The sequence below is a fragment of the Coturnix japonica genome, chromosome 2, assembly GCF_001577835.2.
Source record: "Coturnix japonica isolate 7356 chromosome 2, Coturnix japonica 2.1, whole genome shotgun sequence".
NCBI lineage: Eukaryota > Metazoa > Chordata > Aves > Galliformes > Phasianidae > Coturnix > Coturnix japonica.
In genome coordinates, this window is record NC_029517.1 from 87,591,995 (window position 1) to 87,615,520 (window position 23,526).

General features: G+C 39.7%; 1 protein-coding gene across 3 annotated transcripts; it reads left to right on the top strand.

Annotated features, from left to right (window-relative positions):
- The first annotated feature begins 20 nt into the window (after positions 1-20).
- On the top strand, positions 21-22,744 carry AFG3L2 (AFG3 like matrix AAA peptidase subunit 2). 3 transcript variants are annotated; one of them, XM_015855238.2, is made up of 17 exons: positions 21-205; positions 4,559-4,658; positions 5,136-5,204; positions 5,803-5,918; positions 6,785-6,937; positions 8,733-8,807; positions 10,368-10,492; positions 12,099-12,372; positions 12,909-13,046; positions 16,110-16,263; positions 16,965-17,072; positions 17,209-17,334; positions 18,113-18,223; positions 18,759-18,874; positions 19,755-19,955; positions 20,889-21,083; positions 21,754-22,744. In XM_015855238.2, the coding sequence occupies exons 1-17, from the start codon at positions 89-91 to the stop codon at positions 21,994-21,996; spliced, it is 2,421 nt and encodes an 806-aa protein (XP_015710724.1). In that variant the 5' UTR covers positions 21-88; the 3' UTR covers positions 21,997-22,744. The 3 variants fall into 3 exon arrangements, with proteins under 3 accessions (XP_015710724.1, XP_015710725.1, XP_032298512.1); XM_015855239.2 differs by having other exon boundaries at positions 10,371-10,492; XM_032442621.1 differs by lacking the exons at positions 21-205; positions 4,559-4,658; positions 5,136-5,204; positions 5,803-5,918 and adding an exon at positions 6,054-6,168.
- The last annotated feature ends 782 nt before the right edge of the window (positions 22,745-23,526 follow it).

The following is a 23,526-nucleotide window of genomic DNA, read 5'->3' on the forward strand; positions in this document are numbered from 1 at the left end:
CCATGACGCCGGGGGGCGGACGTAGCGTTGGGGGCGGGGTGGCGGGGTGACGGCGGAGCGGCGGCCACGGGACGGGCCGTTGTGGGCCATGGCTCAGCGCTACCTGCTGCTGGCGCTGGGCGGCGGGCGGAGGCTGCCCGGGGTGCTGCTGCAGCAGCTGCTGTGCGGGAGGGGGCTGCTGCCGCCTCGGCCCTGCCTGGCGCAGGTGAGAGACGGGCCGCGGGCTCTGCGTGCCAACGGGCCTGGAGGGGGCTGCGGGTTGGGAACATTGAGGCGGGTGGTGAGCGCTGAGTGGTTTCAAGGCCAGGTTGGACGGGGCCTTGGGCAGCCTGATCTAGTAAATGTGTGTGTTTGGTGGCCCTGCCAGGCAGGGGGGTTGGAACTACATGATCCTTGAGGTCCCTTCCAACCCGGGTCATTCCGTGATTCTGTGTGATTTGTGTGATTCTGGTGCTAGCAGGGCTCGGTTTGAGGGTGGGCGTTACCCTCCTCGGCCCCGGCATCACAGGAAAACTAGCTGCAGGCCTGTGGTAATGCTTGGGGAAAGGTGGTTGGTGCTTCCCTGCGTCTGAGTCAGCAATAGAAGGTGGTGGAGTCTCCTTCTTTGCCCAGGGAGGTGGTGGAGTCTTCTTCTCTGGAGATACTCAAGACCCGCCTGGACGCCTACCTGTGTGACGTGGTGTAGGGAGCCTGCTTTGGCAGGGGGGTTGGACTCGATGATCTCTAGAGGTCCCTTCCAACCCCTGCAATTTTGTGATTTTGTGAATAGCTGAAACAAGGTGCTGTGTTGAGGTGGGAGAGCTGCGGCAGCTCTTTGCCTGCTGGTTGTCTGTGTGGAATGGAGTCACTCTGAGAGGAGCACGCACAGGGGTGTTGGTGACTCATCCTAACGATTAGTGAGTTTCTAGTTTTAATGTGGGCACTGTGTTTGTTTGGTCATCGTTAGGAGGGAAAAAACGAAACAAAACCACAAAAAACAACTAGTAATGCTGCTGTTTTGTCTGAAGACTGCTTCTCATTATAGTCAGTAGAGTGTAATAGATTCTTATTTGGAATGGAGTGAAGAAATCGCATAGGAGCAGAGAGGTGATCATCCCTCTGTACTCTGCAGCAATGAGACTGCACCTTGAGTGCTGTGTTCAGTTCTGGGTCCCTCACTACAAGAAAGATATTGAGCGTGGCTAGAGAAGGGCAGTGAAGCTGTGAGGGGTCTGGAGCACAGGTCTTATGAGGAGCAGCTGAGGGAGCTGGGTTTGTTCAGTGTGGAGAAGAGGAGGCTCAGGGGAGACCTTATTGCTCTCTGCACAACATGAAGGGAGGTTGTGGTGAGGTGGGGGTCAGGCTCTTCTCCCAGGTAACTGGCAGTAGGACAAGAGAAATTGGCCTTGTGTTGCTCCAGGGAAGATTCAAATTGGATATTAGGGAAAATTCATTCTAAGAGAAAGTGGTGAGGCAGTGACACAGACTGTGCAGGGAGCTGTTGGAGTCATTATCACTATAAGTAACTGTGTGGATGTGGCACTGAGGGACGTGGTTTAGCAGATATGATGAGGATGGATTGATGTTTGGGCTGGGTGATCTTAGTGGTCTTTTCCAACCTTAATGTTGCTATGATTCTGTGAAGGGAGCTATGGGGAGAACTTCACACTCATTCTAGCATCCATGTGTTTGTATAGGTAGCAAAACAAGGATATAACAACAAATGGCCTCAAGTTGCACCAGGGCAAGTTTAGGTTGGATATTAGGAACAACTTCTTCACAGAAGGGTTCGTTAGGTACTGGAATAGGCTCCCAGGGAGGTGGTTGAATCGCCATCCCTGGTTGTGTTTAAGAGCCGTTTGGATGTGGTGCTCAGGGATATGATTTAGTGTAGGGTTGTTAGAGTTAGGGTTCTGGTTAGGCTGCGGTTGGACTTGATGATCTTCAAGGTCTTTTCCAACCTGGGTAATTCTATGATTCTATGAAATGTATTTTGGCAAAACAAGATAAGTAACTTACCTGAAATTAAATTGATTTATTTTTAGCTTTCTTTTTCTTCAGCATGCTCTTGTATAGTATCTCAGTCACGGTTAGTTACTGGAGAAAACTTCTGACCGCATTTTCTTTCTTTAAGAACTACAAATTGGAATTTGTATATGGATAAAGCTTGAAACTTGTAACTGTCCTGAATTACTGTGGTTTTGTCCCTTTATTTACATAACTTAAAGTGTGGATTTTCTATTCTTGCTTTTTGTATCCTTGATGTAAAGCAAACAAAGATGGATGAAGTCTGTGAAGTCATTTCCAGCTCGAGGACAGCTCCTGTATCAAAATCGATATGATCAGCTTTCATCTTGGTGATTTACCTTGTGAAAAATAACTCCAATTGGTCATTGCCATTGCAGAGTGGTTCTACCAACTTCTGCTTTTCTGGAATGAAATGGTGAAAGGAAACTGCGTTTGCAGGGAATAGGTTGTGATGAGTCAGTATGTGGTATAAAAGCGTGCTGTCAGTCAGTCAGGTGATGTACTGAATGTGCCATGAAGTTGGTTCTTTCCTCGTCTCACAAAATCAACTTTAAAACACTCGCTGCTCCATAATAAATGGTAGTTGCTTGTCAAGTTATTCCTCATAGATCTTAGGATCTGTCGAGACTGTCCATCAATAAACCAGTTGTATTCATGAGGTTTACCCCCGTAGCTGTGTTGGCTACTTCTTCCCTCTCTCTGCATGACTCCCTCCCTCTCTAACTTGAAATCTGATAGAAGTGTGAATTAAGGCTGTAATAATTCTATGCTGGCCCCGCCACACCAGGCAGTTGGATTTGGCCTACTTAAAACAGTCCAAAACAAGCAGTTCCCTTTTATTTCTAATGAGACAGGACTATCCAGAAACATTCACTCCAGATAAAACAATCTGAGCTTGTAGAATAAATAAAACTTAATTTTTTGTTGCTATAGGAGGCTGGCGGCATAGTGGCTTCTGTTCTGTTTTGGACATGACTTTCAGTTGTGTGTTTTTGTGCCCATAGAGATTCATTCCAGTTGTCCCAAAGCCTCTTCCAGGAGCACACATGCTATTGCTCCTGGTGGAGGTGATCGAGTATTGACCTTGGGAACTGCTCTCTAGATAAGCTGTTCTCCAGGCCACCCATGCTGTAAGTGTGTTACATGCAAAATATCCTTCTGAATTTCCACAATCAGACTTTTTTTCAAGGACCTGCAATGGCTTCATTGAGGGGCCCAAGAATTCTTCTTTACCACAGTCTATCGCAAAAGCAGGTGACAAAGACATTGTGACATTCTTCTTGGTTCCAGCAGGTGGAACTAGATGACTGCTCACGGTAGGTTCGGTCTGTTAATAAGCTCCCAGGCAGAAGACTTGTGGAAGATCAGAACTGACGATATGCCAGTGTTCCTAGAGTAATTTGGGTGTGGAATTGCAGCCTTTCAATACCTGAAGGGAACTTACATCCAGGAGGGGAGTAAACTCTTTGAAAGGGCTGACAATAGCAGGACACGGGGAAATGGTTTTAAATTGAAAGAGGGAAGATTTAGGTTGGATGTCAGGGGGAAGTTCTTCACTAGGAGAGTGGTTAGGCCCTGGAACAGGCTGCCCAGGGAGGTTGTGGATGCCCCGTCCTTGGAGGTGTTCAAGGCCAGGTTGGACGGGGCCCTGGGCAACCTGATCTAGTAAAGGTGTATGTTTGGTGGCCCTGCCAGGCAGGGGGGTTGGAACTACATGATCCTTGAGGTCCCTTCCAACCTGGGTCATTCTGTGATTCTGTGAATTCAGTACCTTTCATGTTTGTCTTAATGCATAGGTTTTGTTTAAAACTATTATATTCCAATTTTAACAGTTGTTACATGGGGATCCTAACATTGAGGCTTACTTCATAAATGTAGTCCCAGGTTTTTTAGACTAGATGGATGTTTGCTCTCTTGTCTGAATACCACGAGTTTTCAGGACCTTCCTCTGATTATTTTTTTTTTCTATTCATTCTCATACAAATAACTTCTGATCCAAAAAAGCAGGAGTCTGAGCACTCTTTTGGAATATAAGGAAATGGAGGCCGAAATAGTTTTTATTAGGAAACTTAATGCTGTTTGGTCTGTGGGGAAGTCTTGATATGAACAGTTTTTTTGGAGATGGGGGGGAAAGCTTGGATTTTCTTTTATCTAAAATATGTCCTTGAAGAAATGGAGCTTGAACTGTGTGATAACATTGCACTCTACTCCATTTTAAAGTATTTTATTACAATTTCTAAAGCTTTCTTTTAAAATGCTTGTATTTCCTTCACTGCATTTAAATGGCAAATATCAGTAGATAGTCTTTTTGGATTAAGCTGCAGTAGTTTAAAGTAGATCTGTACCTACACAGGGGTTTGGGTCCTACTCTTTGAAGCATCGTTCCTCTCTGCTTTGGTTTCTTAGCTGGACATAGATAATGCCTGATGCGTTCCTTTTGGTTCTGAGGGGGTCTTAACTACAGGGAAAGGGTTGTAGTTCTTTCACAGAGTGCCTCAGCATTGTGTGTATCATTCATTCCTGCTGCTTAAGTTTATTTTTCACCTTTCAGCTTCGTGAAAGTGTTTCCAGCGGTGTTACAACTGACAGAGGGACAGTCTTGGCAAGTGTCATTGCTGCTTGCAGAAGGCTCTTCTCACAACCTCCCAAAGGTGACTGCAACTTTGATCACTGGAGTGAAGCAGGCTGCTGAGGACAGTGCTCATGTGCCACTTAGGTTTATTGTGTACAGGGCAGTAAGCTCTTTTATCAATCCATTAATTAATTAAGCCATTAATCCTGAGGTGGAGCAGTGATTTATAGTATTTTTATCCATAAACAGAGCTGACTGCAGTTTGTTCAGCTTAACACTGTGCAACGCTATTTCCTGTTGAGCTAAGCTTGTCTGTCTCTGGTTTAAAGGACAGCTTTAAGCTATTAAATATACACGAGCTTTTCAGTATCAATACCATAAGATTTATTTTTGGGAACCTGATAGAGCTCTTCAGCCAAAGGACAAGAACAAGACTGTATTCTACAGTTAATGTATTGCTTACTTCTTGTTTTACCTTGTATACATTCAGCTTGTAACTACTGAAATGTAATGTTGTAAACTAAAAGATAATTATTTGCTTTTTAACTCTTGATAGGATTTGAAAAATATTTTCCCAATGGGAAGAAACCTAATGGAACTAAAGGTTCGGCTGGAGAAACAAAAGGTACAAAAGGCCATTTGATTGCAGTTCTCTGTTTTTCGGGTGTTATTCATCATGTTAGATTGTAGCTTTACATTGGGTTTGGGCTTTTTTGTTTATTTTTCAGGTTAGTTTGAAATTACAAACTGACTTGTCTTTAAACGTTGTTTTCCTTTCATGTACTGTGTATCTTCTGAAATAATGCTCATTTTCTCTCATTCTTTTGTTAAACTGCTTGCCCTTAAGTTCTTGTTTTCCTATTAGTTGATATGGTTGTGCATTCAGATATGATGTGTGTTTAGTTCTCAACTTTTCTTTGACCAAGCTTGAACAGATTCTGTTAAGTGGAATAATCAGAATTGTCATTCTGGGTGGGAATCCAGAACCAATTCTTCAGCTAAGAACCAAGCACGTATAAAGAGGACTTGGTGGTGGCAGCGTAGTGCTGTGCTACGCTTGTCTCTGGAGTGTTAAACAGTTGTATGTAGTTCCATTTCCTCTATGGAAGCATAGTAAGCTAGTTCATTTTGCAGGCCTCTTTAATGTTAAAGCTAAAATAAAACTAGAGTGAGATTGCTATAAGATATAAAGATATGCTTTTTGTTGTTCTGTTTTCCCTTAGAAGCAAAGCAAGCTGGTGCCCGACAGCCAAGTGGGACTGGTAGTGGAGGAGGCGGCAGTGGTGGGAAGAAAGGTGGCAAGAAAGAAGATACTAACTGGTGGACCAGATTGCAGAAGGTCTTGACCTTAAAATATCTTTCTTTTTGATATTAACTGTCTTGAAGTAACCTGGTGTGCTTTTTTTTTGCTTTCTAGGGACATTTTTCTGATTGCCTAAGTACTTCTTAGGCCTCCTGTGTCTTGTATTTCATAGTAAACGGCTCTAGGTGGCACCCCCACTCACTGCCTTTCATAAATGCTTGTTTGTATGTACCTTCAGAGGCATCCAACTCTTTAACTGGTTCAGGAACCTTAATGGAATGTTAAGGTATATGAATATGGTTGCTCATACCCTGTATTTCTATAGTGGAGCCTCAGGCTTTTAAGTATTTTGTCTGAAAATGTCAGTGCTTGTTAAACAAGCTGAACAAGTTCACTGTCAGCCATTCTGACTCTGGTGGAACACTTGCATAAGCTTAATTTGGTAATGTATGCTTATTGTCATTAGCTATAGCACGAAGATTATAGCATCTAGCAATGTAAGAATATTGTTCTGATTTTGAGGTGTTCTTGAGGTGTGTAAATTTTTTCTTCCTCCCATTTTCTGTTTTTTTGTAGGCTTTGTATATAGTGAGGGGAAAATTGTATCTAAATGGAGGGGAAAGGTCATATAACAGATGACAGAACTCTTTCTTTTAAAGTTCTTAATAAATGAAGAATGTGCAGCTACTGTTTGTGGAACAGTGTTTTTTTCCACTAAGTTTGCCATTCCTCAGTTATACCTGAAGCAACTGAAACATGTTAGTATGGCAGAATGTTATCTTAATTGACATTCTCTGTGGTAACCTTGAGTGCAGGGAAGATAACTCAAATAGATACTGGAATCTGTTTGTTACTTACTTACTGCATTGTATGTTCTAAAACTTGCTTCTTTCTCCCCCTAGGGTGACATTCCTTGGGATGTCAGGGAGTTCCGTATGTACGTAGTGGGAAGTTCATTTTTCTGGACGATGGTTGTATATTACTTCTTCTTCAGGGTCCCTGGGAGAGAAATCACCTGGAAAGACTTTGTTAATAACTACCTTTCTAAAGGAGTGGTGAGTAGTAAGGAATCAAAATGACAGATCAGTGTGCTGAAGGTGCTCCTTTCTGCCTCCCTGCTTATGTTTGTATTTATGTAGCTGTGCAGTAAGAACTAGCTCAAGAGAAAACAATTAGCTTTCATCTTCATCAGTTCCCTGTATGATGTCCATGTGGTTGTATGAAGGCTTATGTCTGTTCAAGAAAGCAGAGGGAATGGACAGCTCAGAGTAGAGCTTCTCAATTGAACAGCTCGTGTTTCTCCTAGCTCAGAGGCAGTGTAGCTTCAGTGTTTCGGGGTGGGATTATAGTTGATTTAATGATTTAAGCAGATGTGCCAGGTGCCCTCAGGAGAAGCTTATTCCTAACCCTAAACGCTTTCGTTAGCCCTGCTGGGGATGGGAGGACTTCTGCTTTTTCATTCCTTATATTAGTAGGTCACCATGGATCTGAGTAGCAGTGGTGCTAACAGAAAGATGAGGGTGGGAAAAGAAAGAATTCCTTTCAGAGACAGTGAATTGGCTTAACCATACTATAAAATAGTCTCATTTACTTGCTTTTTCCTTTTATTTCTTTCCTTCTTACGTAGAGCTACTTCTGGAGCAGTCAATTCTGTCATCAGTGTAATATCTCTCTGCTTAACTTGACATCTTTCTACACTTGGAGTAGTAGGTTGGTAATGCCCTGAAGTGCAGGATTTTGAGTGTTTTATACAGGCCTGTTCCACCTCGTGAGCCACAAATGCAAGTCTCTCTTATTTCCATGTTTGTAGCCTTTCCTGCAGGCTAGAAAAACACAGGCTTGCTTCCTCCTCTGCATTCCAGACCTGGGATTTTGAGTTAACAGTGTGTTTTCTGCTCCTTTGTTGCTGTGATAAACTGCTAAGCAGATTCTGTCCTACCTTTCCTCTGTCTTAATGCTCAATGCAGAGCTGCTCTTTTTGCTTCAGCCATTCTGCCCAGGCTGCATCTGGAAGTTCTGTTCTTAGTTGGCAATTATGTGTACACCTTGTGGAATGGAACCATGCTGGCCATGCTTATACAGCAGCTAAAACACCAGCTCAGTTTAAAAAAAAAGAAAAAGAAAAAAGTTTATCAGTACCAGTTGATGAAGTTGGACCATGGTTGCAGAAGAGCGTTATGAAAGTAGCTTGTTGCATAAAGTGAAGTCTCTCGGGCCTCTGTAAGATATAGTCTGGATATTCCAATAAGCTAAAAATGTACTCATCAAAAGCTGTCGATTGCCATAGTAGTGACCAGGTTAGTGTGGAGAAAACATAAGCGCACTGGCGTTACACACTGTCTATAACAAAGATACTCGGGTAACCTTGCTGTGCTAATATTCGTTGTTTACCAGTTATATACTTGCTTCGTTACACTGGAATTAAATTGATTTGTCACTGAAAGAAATTCATTGGCAATACTTTCTTAGTTATTGGCATTGTTAGTATGCAAGTTTGGAGTGGAGAGGAGCTTTTACTGTTTCTAGCTGTGATCAGTTTAAGACTAGTTTGAGATTTTCTGTTTTTAGATAAAGCTACCAAACAAAAGCATGTGGGAGTGTAGAACTCACTGTATACATCTGAAACAGCACAGTTTACTTAGAAACTTTAGCGTATCTTAAATAGAGTTAAAAATTGGATAATTTGTGTAACACAAATGGTATCTTCTGGAAACGTCTTGATCTACAATGTGTTTGGTTTTTTTTCTTACTAGAAGAACAGGTTCATATCTGGCATATGCAGCTGTGATGGAAGTGTAGATAGAGTCAGTAGACTTAACAGGTGACAGGTTTTGTTCTTTCCTTCCACAGGTGGACAGGCTGGAGGTGGTGAACAAGCGCTTTGTTAGAGTGATCTTTGTGCCAGGAAAGTCTCCTCATGAATGGGTAAACGTTTCTAATACATTTACATAAGACTTCAGAATGAATAAGGCAGTCTTTTTTGATAAAGGTTGATGCAGGGAACTTCAGACCATTAATTGTCTTTTAATCTAAAATATGTTTTTTACCTTACTGTTACATTATCTTACATGGTGTTTTCACTTTGCTATGTTTTGCCACAAATATCTCAAAACTATGCCGAATAGTTTTTTTCCTGCACCATGCCCTTAATACTGTCTATATATTTATACAGACAGAAGGAGTGAGAAATTACTGAAGATTCTGTATTTCTAATGACAGTTTTCTGTCTGCTCAAGAATATTACGAGTCTTAAACATACATTTGGATCTTTTCTGTCCCAGACTGCTTTTAGATAGTTAGATATAAGGGAACATAATTTTCTCTGTTTGATACTGTGGGCTTTCAAGCTTAAGCTACCAGCTCTTATTCTTGAGAAACGCGCTTTTTTCAGTGGGTTACTTTTCCTAGTAATATAACCCAGAATAGGCTGATGAAGATAAAGGTTCTCCAAAGAATAATACTTGGAAGCTGAGACCCATTGAAAAAATAAACATAAAGCTCATATTCATAAACATGAAAACTTTTGTTCTGAGCACACTCTCTGCCAATTTCAGACCTTTTCAGTGTGCAGGTGATTGACTCTTATTGTCATGATCTTTTTACTGTTTCATAGGTTAGAGAAGCTTTACGTCATTACATTAATTGGTGATAGGTTGTTTGTTTAGGGTTTTGTTGAGCTTTTTAATTGACTTTCTGAAACAAGGTCTGCAGGTCCCTCCAGGGTAGGGTGAAATCTGCAGCAATTACTTCATCTGTGGGTTTCAGTGCAACTTATTTATCCACCTACTCTTTAGCCCACATACCATCCGTTGCCTTAGTTTCTCAATCAGTTAATACTTAGGGTTACATTTTTCTCTCCAACATTAGAGTAAGTAGGGGCAAGTCAGGCAGGTCATGGTGCAAAAGGGGAGATTCTCATGAAACAGACCCAATCATCTGTGTTTAAAAGTAGAATCTGGATTGTTTTTCAGGTATATAATAATTTCTTACTGTCTTTTGTGAATACGTTTAATTTTAAAGCTAATATGGATTCCAAATGTATATAATTGCTTTTCTTTACCAGGAAGGCTGCGATCTTGTAGTGGAATAGTAGGTTGTATGATTGCTGTTTTTGCTGGTTCAGTGCTGTCTTTTATTCTGATTATGTGTAATTCTCTTCTGAATACCTGCTTATGTATTATCTTCTAAATACTTCTCCTTCCGTTTTTTCATGGAGGAAGGGTCAGAATTTCAATCAACTTAAAGTTCACAGGAACTTTTATGTGTGGTTTCTGTAGAAGCAATAACAAATATGGAGTCCAAGTTGGTAAGACTTAGATTTATTAGACACATCTTCCATTGGTTATTTACTTTATAAGGCAACTTAAAGTAATGTTTTGTTCTGATTATGTTCTGAGATTTACTAGAGTATGTGCTAGAAGTTGGCTTAAAATGAAGCTGAGGTGAGATAGGGCACTTTGTGGTGATCTCTGCTCTTTTTTTTAGCAGTATGTCTGGTTTAATATCGGTAGTGTGGACACTTTCGAACGAAATCTTGAAACTGTGCAGCAAGACCTGGGTATAGAAGTGGAGAACAGGTTGCCTGTAGTCTACTCAACAGAGAGTGATGGGTAAGAAGCATGTTTTGTTCTTTTTGATTTTAAAGTATCTTTGATAAGAAATTGTCTCCAGAGTAGGGTTGTAAGACACTCACCCTGTTTTACACTGGGTGGCAGTATTATCAGAACAGTAGTCATCTTGGTTTTATTTGTGAAAGTTAACTGTATGAGGACCTGTTCAGTACATTAATTGTGTAAAAATCCTAGTACATACATATTTCTGTTCACAGTTAACCCTTCCTTCATTAAAACCCTTCAAATGGCCTAGACTTGAGGAGGAATCAGCAAGATACAGCAGTAATGCTCCAGAGATGGTGCTTAGAGACTTTTGAGAGTACAAAACATAGCATAGAATGGCAGTCTATTGACTAAGCTGTAAGAGACATTATTTTCTGCCTGTAAACTTGACAGAAGCCTTGCAAAAAGGCAAAGTATTGGTGATTAAGGGCATTACATTATTGTGCCTGTTTTCAGGAGCTGGAAGGTGTATCATGCTTTTAATCACCAAGTTGTTTAAGAAAAATAGCGCATCTGATATATGGCGTTGTTGCTGACCCATTAGGGAGTAGTGGTTCTAATACTTTAAGATTTGTATTCTTTATTGATCTTCTGTAACTGAGCAGCAGCTGTATCATCACAGATTCAGAATCTGCTTAATTCCATAATGTAGTGATTATCCAACTTCTCTTTTTCATCCTAAAATTCTGAGCGTGAAAATCTTGTGTGAGAAGCTGTGGTAGTAATGCTGTCTCCTTAGGATTTTATTGTTGCTGAGAGTTGAGAGAATGTCTTGTGAGCTGTTTTTACCTGAGGAAGAACTGAAGTGCTCCAATACTGCAATAATGAGACCTGTTTTAGTATTAGGATTTTCAGTCCTTACAGGGCCATGCTAGGAAGTTGGAGGACAGACTGTGTGGGATGGTGGGTAACTGAGCAATCAGAACAAGGCTGTAGCCTTGGGGTAGGGAAACAAACACTGACAGAAGGAAATGCAGAAATTGAGAAAGACCTGGGGAAACAAAAGCGAGTATGTATTTTTGGGAATTTTCTGCTTGAAGGTATAGCATATACTGATGATATGTTACCTAATACAGCTGACTTTGATAAAAACAACCATTTCCTTACAAGTCCCATTAATTTATCTTTAAAGGGTGGCACATAAAATAAGCTGCTTCTGTTTACTAGGGAATGCAGTTTTCCTCTGTGTACTTATTGCTGTCACTTGAAAATGTTGGTTTAAGAAGAAAGGACAAAACTGTTGCTTGTTAAGCATCAAGAGTAGGAATGTGTTACCTTCAGAGTCTTCCAATTTTATGTTTTCCAGCAGTTGGTAAGAGAGGACAGCAATGAAAAATTAACTCCAACTCTTAGTTACAGTTAGAAGTTTTTTTTCTTGTTTTGACTTCTGTATCCATATCTTTTTTTTCTTCTCAAATGCATTTTATTTCCCAATGTGAACATCTTGTAGAGTAGCATTTGCGATATCTTTGCAAGCCCTGGAGTGTTAGTTCTGAATTCATTTAGGTTTGCTTATGATAAAACTGATGTCCTGTACATGCTGTGCTCAGAAATGGATTATTGTAACGTTTGGCTTTCTGCTTTTTGTTTTTCTTCACAGGTCATTTCTCCTGAGTTTGCTGCCTACAATCCTTATTATTGGTTCCTTATTGTACACCTTAAGAAGAGGTCCTGCAGGCTTAGGCCGAGGAGGGCGTGGAATGGGTGGACTTTTCAGTGTTGGTGAAACCACAGCCAAAGTCCTAAAGGATGAGATAGATGTCAAATTCAAAGACGTAGCTGGCTGTGAGGAGGCCAAATTAGAGATAATGGAGTTTGTTAACTTTCTGAAAAATCCCAAGCAGTATGAGGATCTGGGAGCAAAAATTCCAAAGGTAACGAAGTGATGACTTAAGAGATGGTTGAACTGGACCATGAATGTTTATGCAGGCAGTGCTTTCTAACTTCTCACAGTTGGGAAGGCAAAAAAAGTAATAGACGTTAAATGCCAGCAGAATAATTATAGCGCCAGAAAATTTTTTGATAGAATATTTCATCTGTTTGTGCAAATCAGAAATTATACGCAAGATACATGTCTTCCATGGTTGTATGTAATGGTTATAGAATTGCCTATCGCTTCTTGACTTTGCTGTAGTGGCAGCCCAGGTGGCAGCAGGCCACTGTTTTTTTAATTGTTAGATGAAGAAATCGCTGTGCCCATATTTCTGAGTCAGCATGGCAATGCTGGAGCTATTTTTTTTTTTTACCTTTTATGGTGGTTTAAATGACAGATCATGTTTCAGTCTCTTTTCTCACACCATTTTTACTGCAGTAGAGGGAAAACCATTAGACTGATGGCTTTGAAGATCTTTAAGTAGGGTATTTCATAGTTGTATTGTTTTTGTAAGGAAAATGTCTGCTTTTTTTGCAGGGGGCAATTCTGACTGGTCCTCCAGGCACTGGAAAAACACTTCTAGCTAAAGCTACTGCTGGAGAAGCCAACGTGCCGTTTATCACAGTCAATGGCTCTGAATTCTTGGAGATGTTTGTTGGTGTGGGCCCAGCTCGGGTAAGTCTTTGACCTTGGTGTTTTATTTGTGGTGGTTGTTGAAGGGTCTTTGTCAAGGTTTGTGGGCAGTTTGATGATAGATTCAGGCTTTAATAACAACTTTATCTTTAAGTCACTTAATCTATGCAGATTACCTTGTAAGTGATACTAGATGCTTGCCTAAACACAAGGAGGAGCACAGAGATGACTTTCATAAAAGGAAGAAGTGTAGTTAAGTACTGATGAGAGGTTGTCTGGGCCCTAAGGATGTACTTCTTTGCAGCAACTTGGTGGGGAAAAGAATTAAAAAAAGAAAACCGGAACCAAGAGCTTGAAGAGAGCTGCTCCAAAGTGAACACACTAGCTGGATCAGAAATACATACCTCGTTTGGCCACTGCTGTATGGATGTCTCTTTCTGCTCTAAGTCATTCACATATTTCTCTGAAGAATGTTTTCTTTGCAGTGTCAAACTCTTAAATATAGTTGTCTTGGGACGCATAGATGAGCTTCTGATTGAAATAGGAGCCCAAGGATTATGGTGTTTTAATTTCTGGAGATCACGTGATTTAAATAACCAAATATATCGTCTACAGTTTTGATGTTTTGCCTTAATACATTTTAATGAGCTATTTTAAGTGGAAAGCATTAGCTCTGTTCCAGCACTTCCATATTACTTTTTTTTCTACTGTATTTCAGACATTCAGTTTGAAGTCTTGTCTTTTTGTCAAAAAAGACTCCTTTCCTTGTCCTTAGGAAAGGAGGACACACATCTGCTGATTAAATATGTTCTAGAAATAAGTTGCTGGAAGTGTTTTGTGTGGCTGGAAAAACAGGACTCCCTAAAATGACCAAAGTTATGTCCTATTCCAACTAGCTCATACCTTCACCAAACTCTTAACCATCTTGTCATAAGCCTCACAAAGAATATTTTCGGGCTGACATTGTTCTTGAGAATTTGAGGGAAGTTAATTTTGATTAAGATCCCTAAAGTCTTGATAAACTGCAATTTTCACATGGATGGATTTATTGGAGGCTTGTGGTGAAGCTTTTCCAGTTTTTCCTTGAGTATATTCCTCCTGCTACCTGGAGGTATATCTGATGGTGTTCTGAAGGACTTCTTACAGTAATACAGATGGGAGAAGATGATTGAAGGCAGGCAATTCTGGATCTAATGTTAAAGAGAAGAAGGAAGAGAAGAAGGTATAGAGCTTGCAAATGAGAGAACAGGAGACATTCAGATGTTTTAATGTGGAATCTGTTTTGGGAGGGGAGGTTCCAGTGAGGATGCAGAGTGAAACTGAAAATATATAAGGAAATCTCAAATGGTACTGCTGTGATGGGGGAAGGGTATAGACAAAGAAAGGAAATACAGGTAGGAAATTATGACGTGGTGGTAAAAACCTTATACCTTTCCAACATAGTTACCATATGAAAATACTGGTAATATCAGTAGGATGGGTGGGAGCTGGAAAAAACCTGTGGTGGGAAGGACTTCACTAAGAAACTGTAACAAAAGAGGCAGATCTGTATCCTCCAGGAAAGTGTTAGGTATCTAGAAATGTTAATGGTACTCAAGCTGTATTGTCATTAACTGTTAACATAAACCTGAATAGCCCCAAAGCAAAGTATCTTAACCTTTTTGTCTTGACCTGTGCAGGTGTACTTATTGCCTCTTAGCAGTAAGTGACATCTGTTGATATAGCAGGTGTTGCTACAGCTGTGTTTCAACACTGTTGATAATTTTTGGTTACCATTCAGTACATTGTGAGAGAGTGGTTTTGTTTCATTTTAAATGAATTTGATAAATCAGACAGTTATCAACAATGCTAAATCTATGGTAAATCAGGATATGCTGGAGTTAAAAGAGCCTTCGTTCCTTTGTGGTTTCTTAATTCTCTTGCTCCTGAAAAATAGATGTTCAATTTTGAATCACTCTTTCAGACCAAAAGATGGGAGTTCACTTTGAACATCTGATTCTTTTTCTTTGTTCATCACATTCCTTCATGTTCTTATTCTTTGTACTTTATTTTTTCCAAACTTTGCTGACAAACGTGGATGAGTTTCCACAAGATGCCATGCTGTCCAAAATGTGCATCACTTCCCATCTTCTGCACCCTACGTGTCTTTTTGAGACATCTATTCTAGTTGGTGTCTGTAATGTACAAAGTATTAAAGCTCTGAGCTGCGTATAATTCTTATTCCCTCTGTGATTTTTAATTTCCTGGGTTGTTCCAGTTTATATCACTCAGGTCTGTGAACTTGCAGAGCTGGTTTTAATGAAGTCCTTCTGATGTTTTTGCAAGCAGAATATTGTAACCACCTATTTGTGGTGTAACTACTACAGTAGGGTTTGGTAGACAGTATCTTACTTGCTGGGGGGATGAAAGGGCTTGGAGATTGTAGACATTTGCTCATGTGTTAGCCATCTTTTACAGACTTCTAGAATTTAATTTAATTACGAAATAAATACTTGGAGGTGAATTCAGTTTTCCTGGCCTATGTAATGGAGAGTCAAGATGACTAAGAGTCAATACTTTTGAACAGAGTATTGTTAGAGCACAATAGTGTGCACTTACAAGTGAGCCTTAAGCTCACTGTACGAGTGACAGCGCTCTGTCCTAACTGCAGGAAAACCTGAAAGATTTTATTTCCTTGATCTGAAGAACTACCATGTCAGAGAGTGCTTATTCATGTGCATTTCTACTTGTACTATGCATTAAAAAAAGAGCTTGAAAGAGAGATTGCTTTAAATCTTTGTGGGATTTTAGTGTTGATATGGAAGCTATAATTGTTCAGGGAAAGTCGTTATTTCTTAAGGCTTGTTTTATTTGTGTTTTATTTTATTTACGTTCTTAATTTATGGATTGAGAAAGAAACCCTCAACCAAGAGGCCTCAATATCAGCGATTCTTTCTGAGTGGCTGCTGTGGTGTAGCAGTATTGCTTTAGAAGCTGGCTGAGTGATTCTTACTGTAGTAGTCAGTGATAATGGTATTGTTACTGCTGTGCCTTCCACTGCCTCAGCAGCCCCAGCACCATTGTCAGACAGTGGCTAACTCTTTTGTATTCTTTTCTCCTGTTCAGGTTCGAGACTTATTTGCTCTTGCTCGTAAAAATGCCCCATGCATCCTCTTCATTGACGAAATAGATGCAGTAGGAAGGAAGAGAGGAAGAGGCAACTTTGGAGGACAGAGTGAACAAGAGAACACACTCAATCAGCTTCTAGTAGAAATGGATGGTAAATGTTTAATTTCTAATTTTGCATTACAGTGGCAAGGATGTAAGTCCTTAGTGACTTATGTGCCAACTGTGTTCATCGCTGCATTAATGTTTGTAGTTTTAAGTGCAAGACGTAAGTGTGCAGATGGCAGCAGAGGGAGGACCACAAATGAAAGAACTAGTACACTTCTCCGACCTGTTAACCAACACTGGGTTCATTTTAAATACAAATTGCATTTGTATTAGGAAGCAAGTGTTTCCTAAAATGAGACACGCTGACTTCCTAGAATGAGTAATGGTGACTCATTCTGCTGCAGCCTGATGTTTACCAAAATTTGTTCAGGAAGAAGAACAATCGTTCTGCATCTGATAACTTCGTCTAAGTTGAATAAGCAAAAAATAAAGTGTGATTGCACTTTGTCTGTTAAAAATATATTTAGGCGTGTGCACATATACACAGCTAACCATGTTGGTTCTGCAGTTTACTTGGAACTTAATCTGTTGTAGTCTTTTGAAGATGAAGTAAGTTTTGATACAGCACTACAGAAAGCAGAGCCTAAGGCTATTTCTCACTTGTGAAAAGCTGGACAGTGTTCTAGAACAAGGAGCTATTTAAGATCATTTTTGTTAACTGCCAGTACTGTTGTGGTCCTGTAAAGTCAGTAGTTTGCTGGTTCTTGGAGTTACCTTTACACAGATTTTATTGAATTTCTTCCACAGGCTTTAATACCACCACAAATGTTGTAATTCTGGCAGGTACTAACAGGCCAGATATTTTAGACCCTGCTTTAATGAGACCAGGACGCTTTGACAGACAGATCTACATTGGTAAGTTTATTTGTATTGCTATAGTTCTGCTTATGTAGAATGCTACTAAAGTAACTGTCTATTTACATATGTAAATTCTCCATACTCACTTATTTACTTGTGAAAAGTAAAAGTGTGTATTTCTTTAATTTTAAAGGCCCTCCAGATATAAAAGGAAGAGCATCTATTTTCAAAGTTCACCTTAGGCCTCTGAAGTTAGATACAGTCTTAGATAAAGATAACCTCGCAAGAAAGCTTGCATCACTAACACCTGGTTTTTCAGGTAGGTAACTCTTAATACCACCGTGCTCTGCAAAAACAATGCAAAATGCTTCCTAGTAGTTTTCATGAACATTCTTTGAGGGAATTTGAGTTTCTGAATGTAGAATCTTGTCCCTGAAAAATGTACTGAGACCTTTTGTTGAATTAGATATGAATGTGGAAACCTACATTCTTGGCTTCTGTCCAATTGATTGATACCCGTGTTGACTGATAATGAATTCTTCACTTTCTGTGGTCTTTAATGAAACTTTTTCTGACATCTGATTGCCAACATCTCTGGCAACTGCAGTGATGAGTTTTTTTGCTTGTTTTGAAACGATTAGTAGTGTTACCATAAATAATGCTAACAAGAAGTGAATGGCTTGAAGCCAGCAGTGTGTCTCTGGAATGAATCCTTTCATGTCAGGGTCTGAGCTGTACTCAAACCATGTGTAGGAAAGTCGTTTCTCTAAGTCTAAATGTGACTAAATGCAGTTCAGTCTGTTGCAGACAGAGTTTCCAGCAGGTGCAGTGCACCCTGCTGTACAAACCAGCACCTCACTGGTTGTAAGCTCTGTTCAGTAACTGTCTAAGAGAAAAATCCTAATGCTTATCCCCATAGTGTGTGTATTTAAATCTATCTCAAACAATGCTGTGTATGTGTAATAAATTATTTTGTTACCTTTAATTCTATGCTGCATGAGAATCTGTGGAAACATAATCATAGATAAGCATATTTTTATGCTAGACAAAGAAAATTGGTGAGAATGATAAATGACTTATACCTTTCCTGCCTTTAGGTGCTGATATTGCTAATGTTTGTAATGAAGCTGCATTAATCGCTGCACGGCATCTCTCAGATGCTATAAACCAAAAGCATTTTGAGCAAGCAATTGAAAGAGTGATTGGAGGTAGGTGTATCACATCAGTCATTCATCAGCACTTTTTATGGAGGCCACTTTTTGAATCTTCTTAAAGGCCATGTTCTTCCCTCTTAAACATACTTAAGATTGAGAAAAGAAGTCACTGGGTTATTTTGCTGATTTCTGAAGTGGAGAAGGAGCAGAAATAGACGTTCCATCAAGACACTTTCTAAGTTATTCAAAATGACAGGAGGAATAGTTGTTAGGATTTAGTGATGCCTTTAATTGCTGCTAGCCTTAAATAATATAGAAAGTGACTGGATTTTTAAAGAGCAAATGTTTTACATTTAAAAAAAAAATTGAATATTCTTAAGAACTTAAGCTTTCAAATAAGGGACAAGGTTACTGTAAAACCTCAAAGCCACAAACTTCTAAAAGTTGCTAGTTTTGTTTTAGATTTAATTTCTTCAGTAGAGTATATGTGTGCCATCTATCTATTGCTGACTGTGTTTCTAAATGGAAATAAGGGATTCCAGTGGAGAAAGATATGCCTGAAAGGATTAATGAAATGTCTTTTATAAAGGCTTGGAAAAGAAAACTCAAGTTCTGCAACCAGAAGAGAAAAAGACAGTAGCATATCATGAGGCAGGGCATGCAGTTGCAGGATGGTTTTTGGAACATGCTGACCCACTTTTGAAGGTAAAGGAAGCACCTTTTTTCCTTGTTGTTGTTTTGTTTTCCCTCAATGCTGGGAGGGCACTGAAATATGTAATCTCACAAAAGGCTTTGTGAATGTTCTATTTTGATTTATTTAACTTTGTGTAACTTTCTTAAGTATTTTCTGACCTGGGTGTTATGGGGTTTGTAGTAAAAACGGCCTTGGAAAATGAGAGGGGCTTGATGTTCCCACGAGACTGCCTGATTTGAAAGCTGCTTTTTCTCTGAGGCTCTTAGTGCAGATGCATTGTTTAGGTTAATCTTAGCAGATTGTGCAGGTGCACAGCTCTGAAGGGAATACAACTACAAAAACAGTCATCCAGGAGCTGATCAATGTTTGCATAGCTTGGCAAGTTGCAGATAAGGGGAAAAACAGACCAATCTCCTAAGCCTTGCTATGATGTTGTGTTTTTAATGTTGTCTAGTTTTCAAGCTTAATATTTTTCATCTGCAATTTACTGCTCAAAGAGGAATATTAGTAAACATGGAAGCTGTCTATTTGGAATTCTGTTGATTGAGAAATGTGGTATCTGTTCTGGAATACTTAAAGCCCAGAATGTATCACTGAAAGAACTGAATTTGAATTAACACGTTTGAAAAATGCCATGCAGTCTTTGCAAAAGGTATTACAGCGGTCTCGCCTTTGTTTTCCAAATATTCTAGTAGTTGTAATTCCAGTTTAGAGCTAGCCAGGGCTTTTAAGGATAAATCACAACGAGGGCCAAACAGTAAATGGAAATAATGTCTGAATTAAAGTTGAAGGGTGAGTATGGTGTAGGTTGTGCTATTAAATTTAGTCAAACCAAGGAACACCTTTTTTTTTTTTTAACTCTATTTAGCATTGTGTTAATTTTGATTGTAGGTATCTATCATCCCTCGTGGTAAAGGACTGGGTTATGCTCAGTATTTACCCAAAGAACAGTATCTTTATACCAAAGAGCAACTACTTGACAGAATGTGCATGACACTGGGTGGACGTGTATCTGAGCAAATCTTCTTTGGAAGAATTACAACCGGTGCTCAAGATGACTTGAAGAAGGTGACACAGAGTGCATATGCTCAGGTGTGTGCTTAAGTAATACTTAAGGAAAACTTACTGGTTTCCTTTTCTACCACTTAATGCTAATGTTTGTAAAGGATATGATTTAATTATGTGTGTCAAAAGCCTATCTCAGTAAAAGACTGTGACTGAACATTATGCTGCTGTTGTATAGAGATGCTGATGACTCAGGTGTCATATTGTAGTCTTGCAGTGAGCTGATCGCTGTTCTCCATCCACCTGCAGGAACATGCATGGTGCATTGCATTCAAATACATGTGAAAACTGTACTTAAAAAGTTAGTTTAGTACATGTATCTGATTCTGATGCTACTTCTAAAATTGCTCAGACCCAATTTGGATTTATGTGGATATATAAATCCAGAAAACCTTGTACTTTGGCACTGTTTGCTGTCAGCTAAGATGTTTTGTACCTTATTAACTTAGCATAGGTAAGTGATAGGTAATGTTAAGAATGTCGTGACTCATCTAACTGTAGCTACATACTGTGTAGATGCTTATTCCTCTTCCTGCATCAGCATAAAAGCTGTCATTTAATAAGGTGCTTTCAAGGTGAGCAAGAGAGGCGTTGTAGAGGGGATCTTCTTCCCTTTCACAACACATTGCCCTTATCCTCCACTTCCAAACCACAGCCGTTTGCTGGTCTCTGGTAGATTGCTTATTTTCTCAGTTCTGGAAGTTAACGTTTAATGAAATCCTTAGCAATGCTAATTTTTATCTGGCCTTCAGTGTCTCCAGTTTCAAATAGAAAATAGTAAGTATAGACTTATGTTTGTATTAAGCATATTGTCTCCACAAAGATGTAAGGCAAGATGTAGGGACTTGAAAAAAGATTCAAATTTCTCTTCAGCAGGTTAATGACTCCCTGATTTCAATTCCATCTACCAGATTTATATCAATATATCCTAAAATGTCACCATCTCTCCTCTACTTTCAGATTGTCCAGTTTGGTATGAATGAAAAAGTTGGACAGATTTCTTTCGACCTCCCTCGTCAAGGAGACATGGTATTAGAGAAACCCTATAGTGAGGCAACTGCCAGAATGATAGATGAAGAAGTTCGGTCACTTATTAACATTGCTTATGAGAGGACATTATCTCTTCTGACTGAGAAGAAAGCAGAAGTAGAGAAGGTGAGTTGTGTTCAGACACCAGCTCATAAGCTTTATTTCCTTCCATGCCCACTTGCTGCTTGAGATCTACCTTACTGTGGTCGAGGCAACCCTTGTGCGTATTCTTTTCCTCCACACCAGAAAGCCCAGTACAGCAAAAAAGTCACTTTCCAGAATGGGCACTTATCTGTTATGCTTATTGACAAGAAGAAAGTTCTGTATGGATTTGGTAAATGGTGTTTTGGTAGGTCATGATTCTAAAAGAGTTCACTGTTTCCACTGAATGCTCAGTGACCCAGTAAGGTTATGAACTACTCATGTGCATTATACACATTAGTGTTTTGTGCTGCTCTGTTTAGCTTATAACACTTGGCATAGTATGCTCATTTGGATCTATAGCTTAATATATTGCATCAGGAGCCTTTTGGCAGCAGTGAAAGACTGCTGTTCTAAAGTAACAAATAACAGTAGCAGTGCCCATAGGAGAGCGTTTTGCCAAGCCTGTTAAGTAGGACTTGAAGAAAAAAAAACGCTACATAAATCCTGACAAAAGGGAAATGAGGTATTATGCTCTGAGCAGCCTGTTTATCAAATGAATCTGTGGTGAATTAATGTCGGGCCAGGCTGCCTTAAACCCTTGCAAGGAGAGACAAGTGATGGCACTGTGTGACGTAACTTACTGCTATTGCAGGTTGCCCTACGACTACTGGAGAAGGAAGTGCTTGATAAAAGTGATATGGTAGACTTACTTGGCCCAAGACCATTTGCAGAGAAGTCCACTTACGAAGAATTTGTTGAAGGGACGGGAAGTTTGGATGAGGATACTTCTCTGCCAGAAGGCCTGAAAGACTGGAACAAAAAACGTGAAAAAGAGAAAGAAGTAACAGCAGATGAAGAGGTTGTTAGGCAGATCAAAGGAGGGCTGCCATTTTAACTGCAAAGTGTGTGGTGATGCTGACTTGCACTCTGGAAGAGAAATAAACTCACCTAGTTTGTACTTCCAAAGCAAACGAATATTTATTCAACCAAACTGTATTAGAGATGGATGGTGGAGTGGTGTCCTGTGAAGAGACAAAGATATCCTACTCCCAGTATGCGGTACCATCAGTTCACCGGTAAAAGATCATCTTTCATTTGTCAGCTGAAGAAACGTACAATGGATTTGAGCTGCAGTGCAAAGCCAGAACTGAACCTCCCAAATGCTGAAACATCTCAAATTCACACACAAACTTCATGGCACTGGTCTTTTATTTTTAATTCAAACGTATGTAGGCTTATTAAAAAGAAAACCAATAAAGTATTTTGATTATTGATCTGAAATACACCTGTATGTGACTTGTTTCCAAAAAGAATCATAGAAAAAATGCATTGTTGAATGCTTGGCCAAAAGTCTGGTCTTGCAAAGTGTAACAAGCTTTGTAGAGATGTCAGCTTTTTGAGCTGATCCTTCTTCTCCTCACCCTTCGTTTTGATTTTTAAAAGGAATTATTTACAAAGATCAGTCAGACTGACAGTGAAACTGGATGCCCAGATAAATATCTTACAGTGTGTTCTTGGTTCAGTCTGGATCTGTCTCCTGCAGTTTTATTGGTCACGTTTTTTACAGAGTTCTGTAAGATATTGAACATATGAATGTGTTGTGTAAATACAGTTTGAGTCAATAAAATCAGTACTTTTCTGAACAAAGTTTTTTTTCTTTTTTCTTTTGCCAATTTCTTGATACAGCATTCAGCCTAGCGCAGAACTTCCTGAGCTGAAATCTTTGGTGAATTAGGGTAGCAAAGTTGTGCTCTCACATTGTGAAACAGCAGTTGCTCCAAAGGTACTAAAGCAGATTGTCTCACTTTTCATACTGGCTTGATTAACCTAAAGGTAACGATTTTCTCTGCTTAGTTTAATGCACTGGTCTCAGGGTAGTGAACAAATTGGTTTAACTGCTGTGTGCCAGGAGTCTTTGTTGGAGAATTTGGCTGTTCAAAGGATAACTGACAGTTATTCCCTGTCCTGGGAAAAGGGAGGGAGCGTGATCTGGGCAGGGTGTGGGGTTGGGTTCTGCTTTACTTTTCTGTAGCAATGAGAAGGAACTGAACTTCTCTGCTTGATAACAAATCCTTTAAGGCTTATAACAGAGGGCATGTTAAGAGGCTAATTAGTGACAGATTCCAGCTGCACATTGCAACGTGTTGGAAAGCAGGATGGTAAGGAAAAAAGAGTCTATGAAAGATCAGATAAACTGTCTGCCTGAATTACTTGAAGTAAATTGTTTGTGGAAATGACTTTATTTTTTCCTTCTTATTTTCCCAGTGATGAAGGTGCTGCTATCACTGATGTCCTTCATTGCAAGCCAGGCAACAAGGGACACAGGGCAGAGGTATTTAGGATTTTTTTAGTCATTAAGCAACTGTTGTGTGCTCCTATCGAATTCCACCCTGAATAAGACTAAACCTCAATTCCTTTATTACTG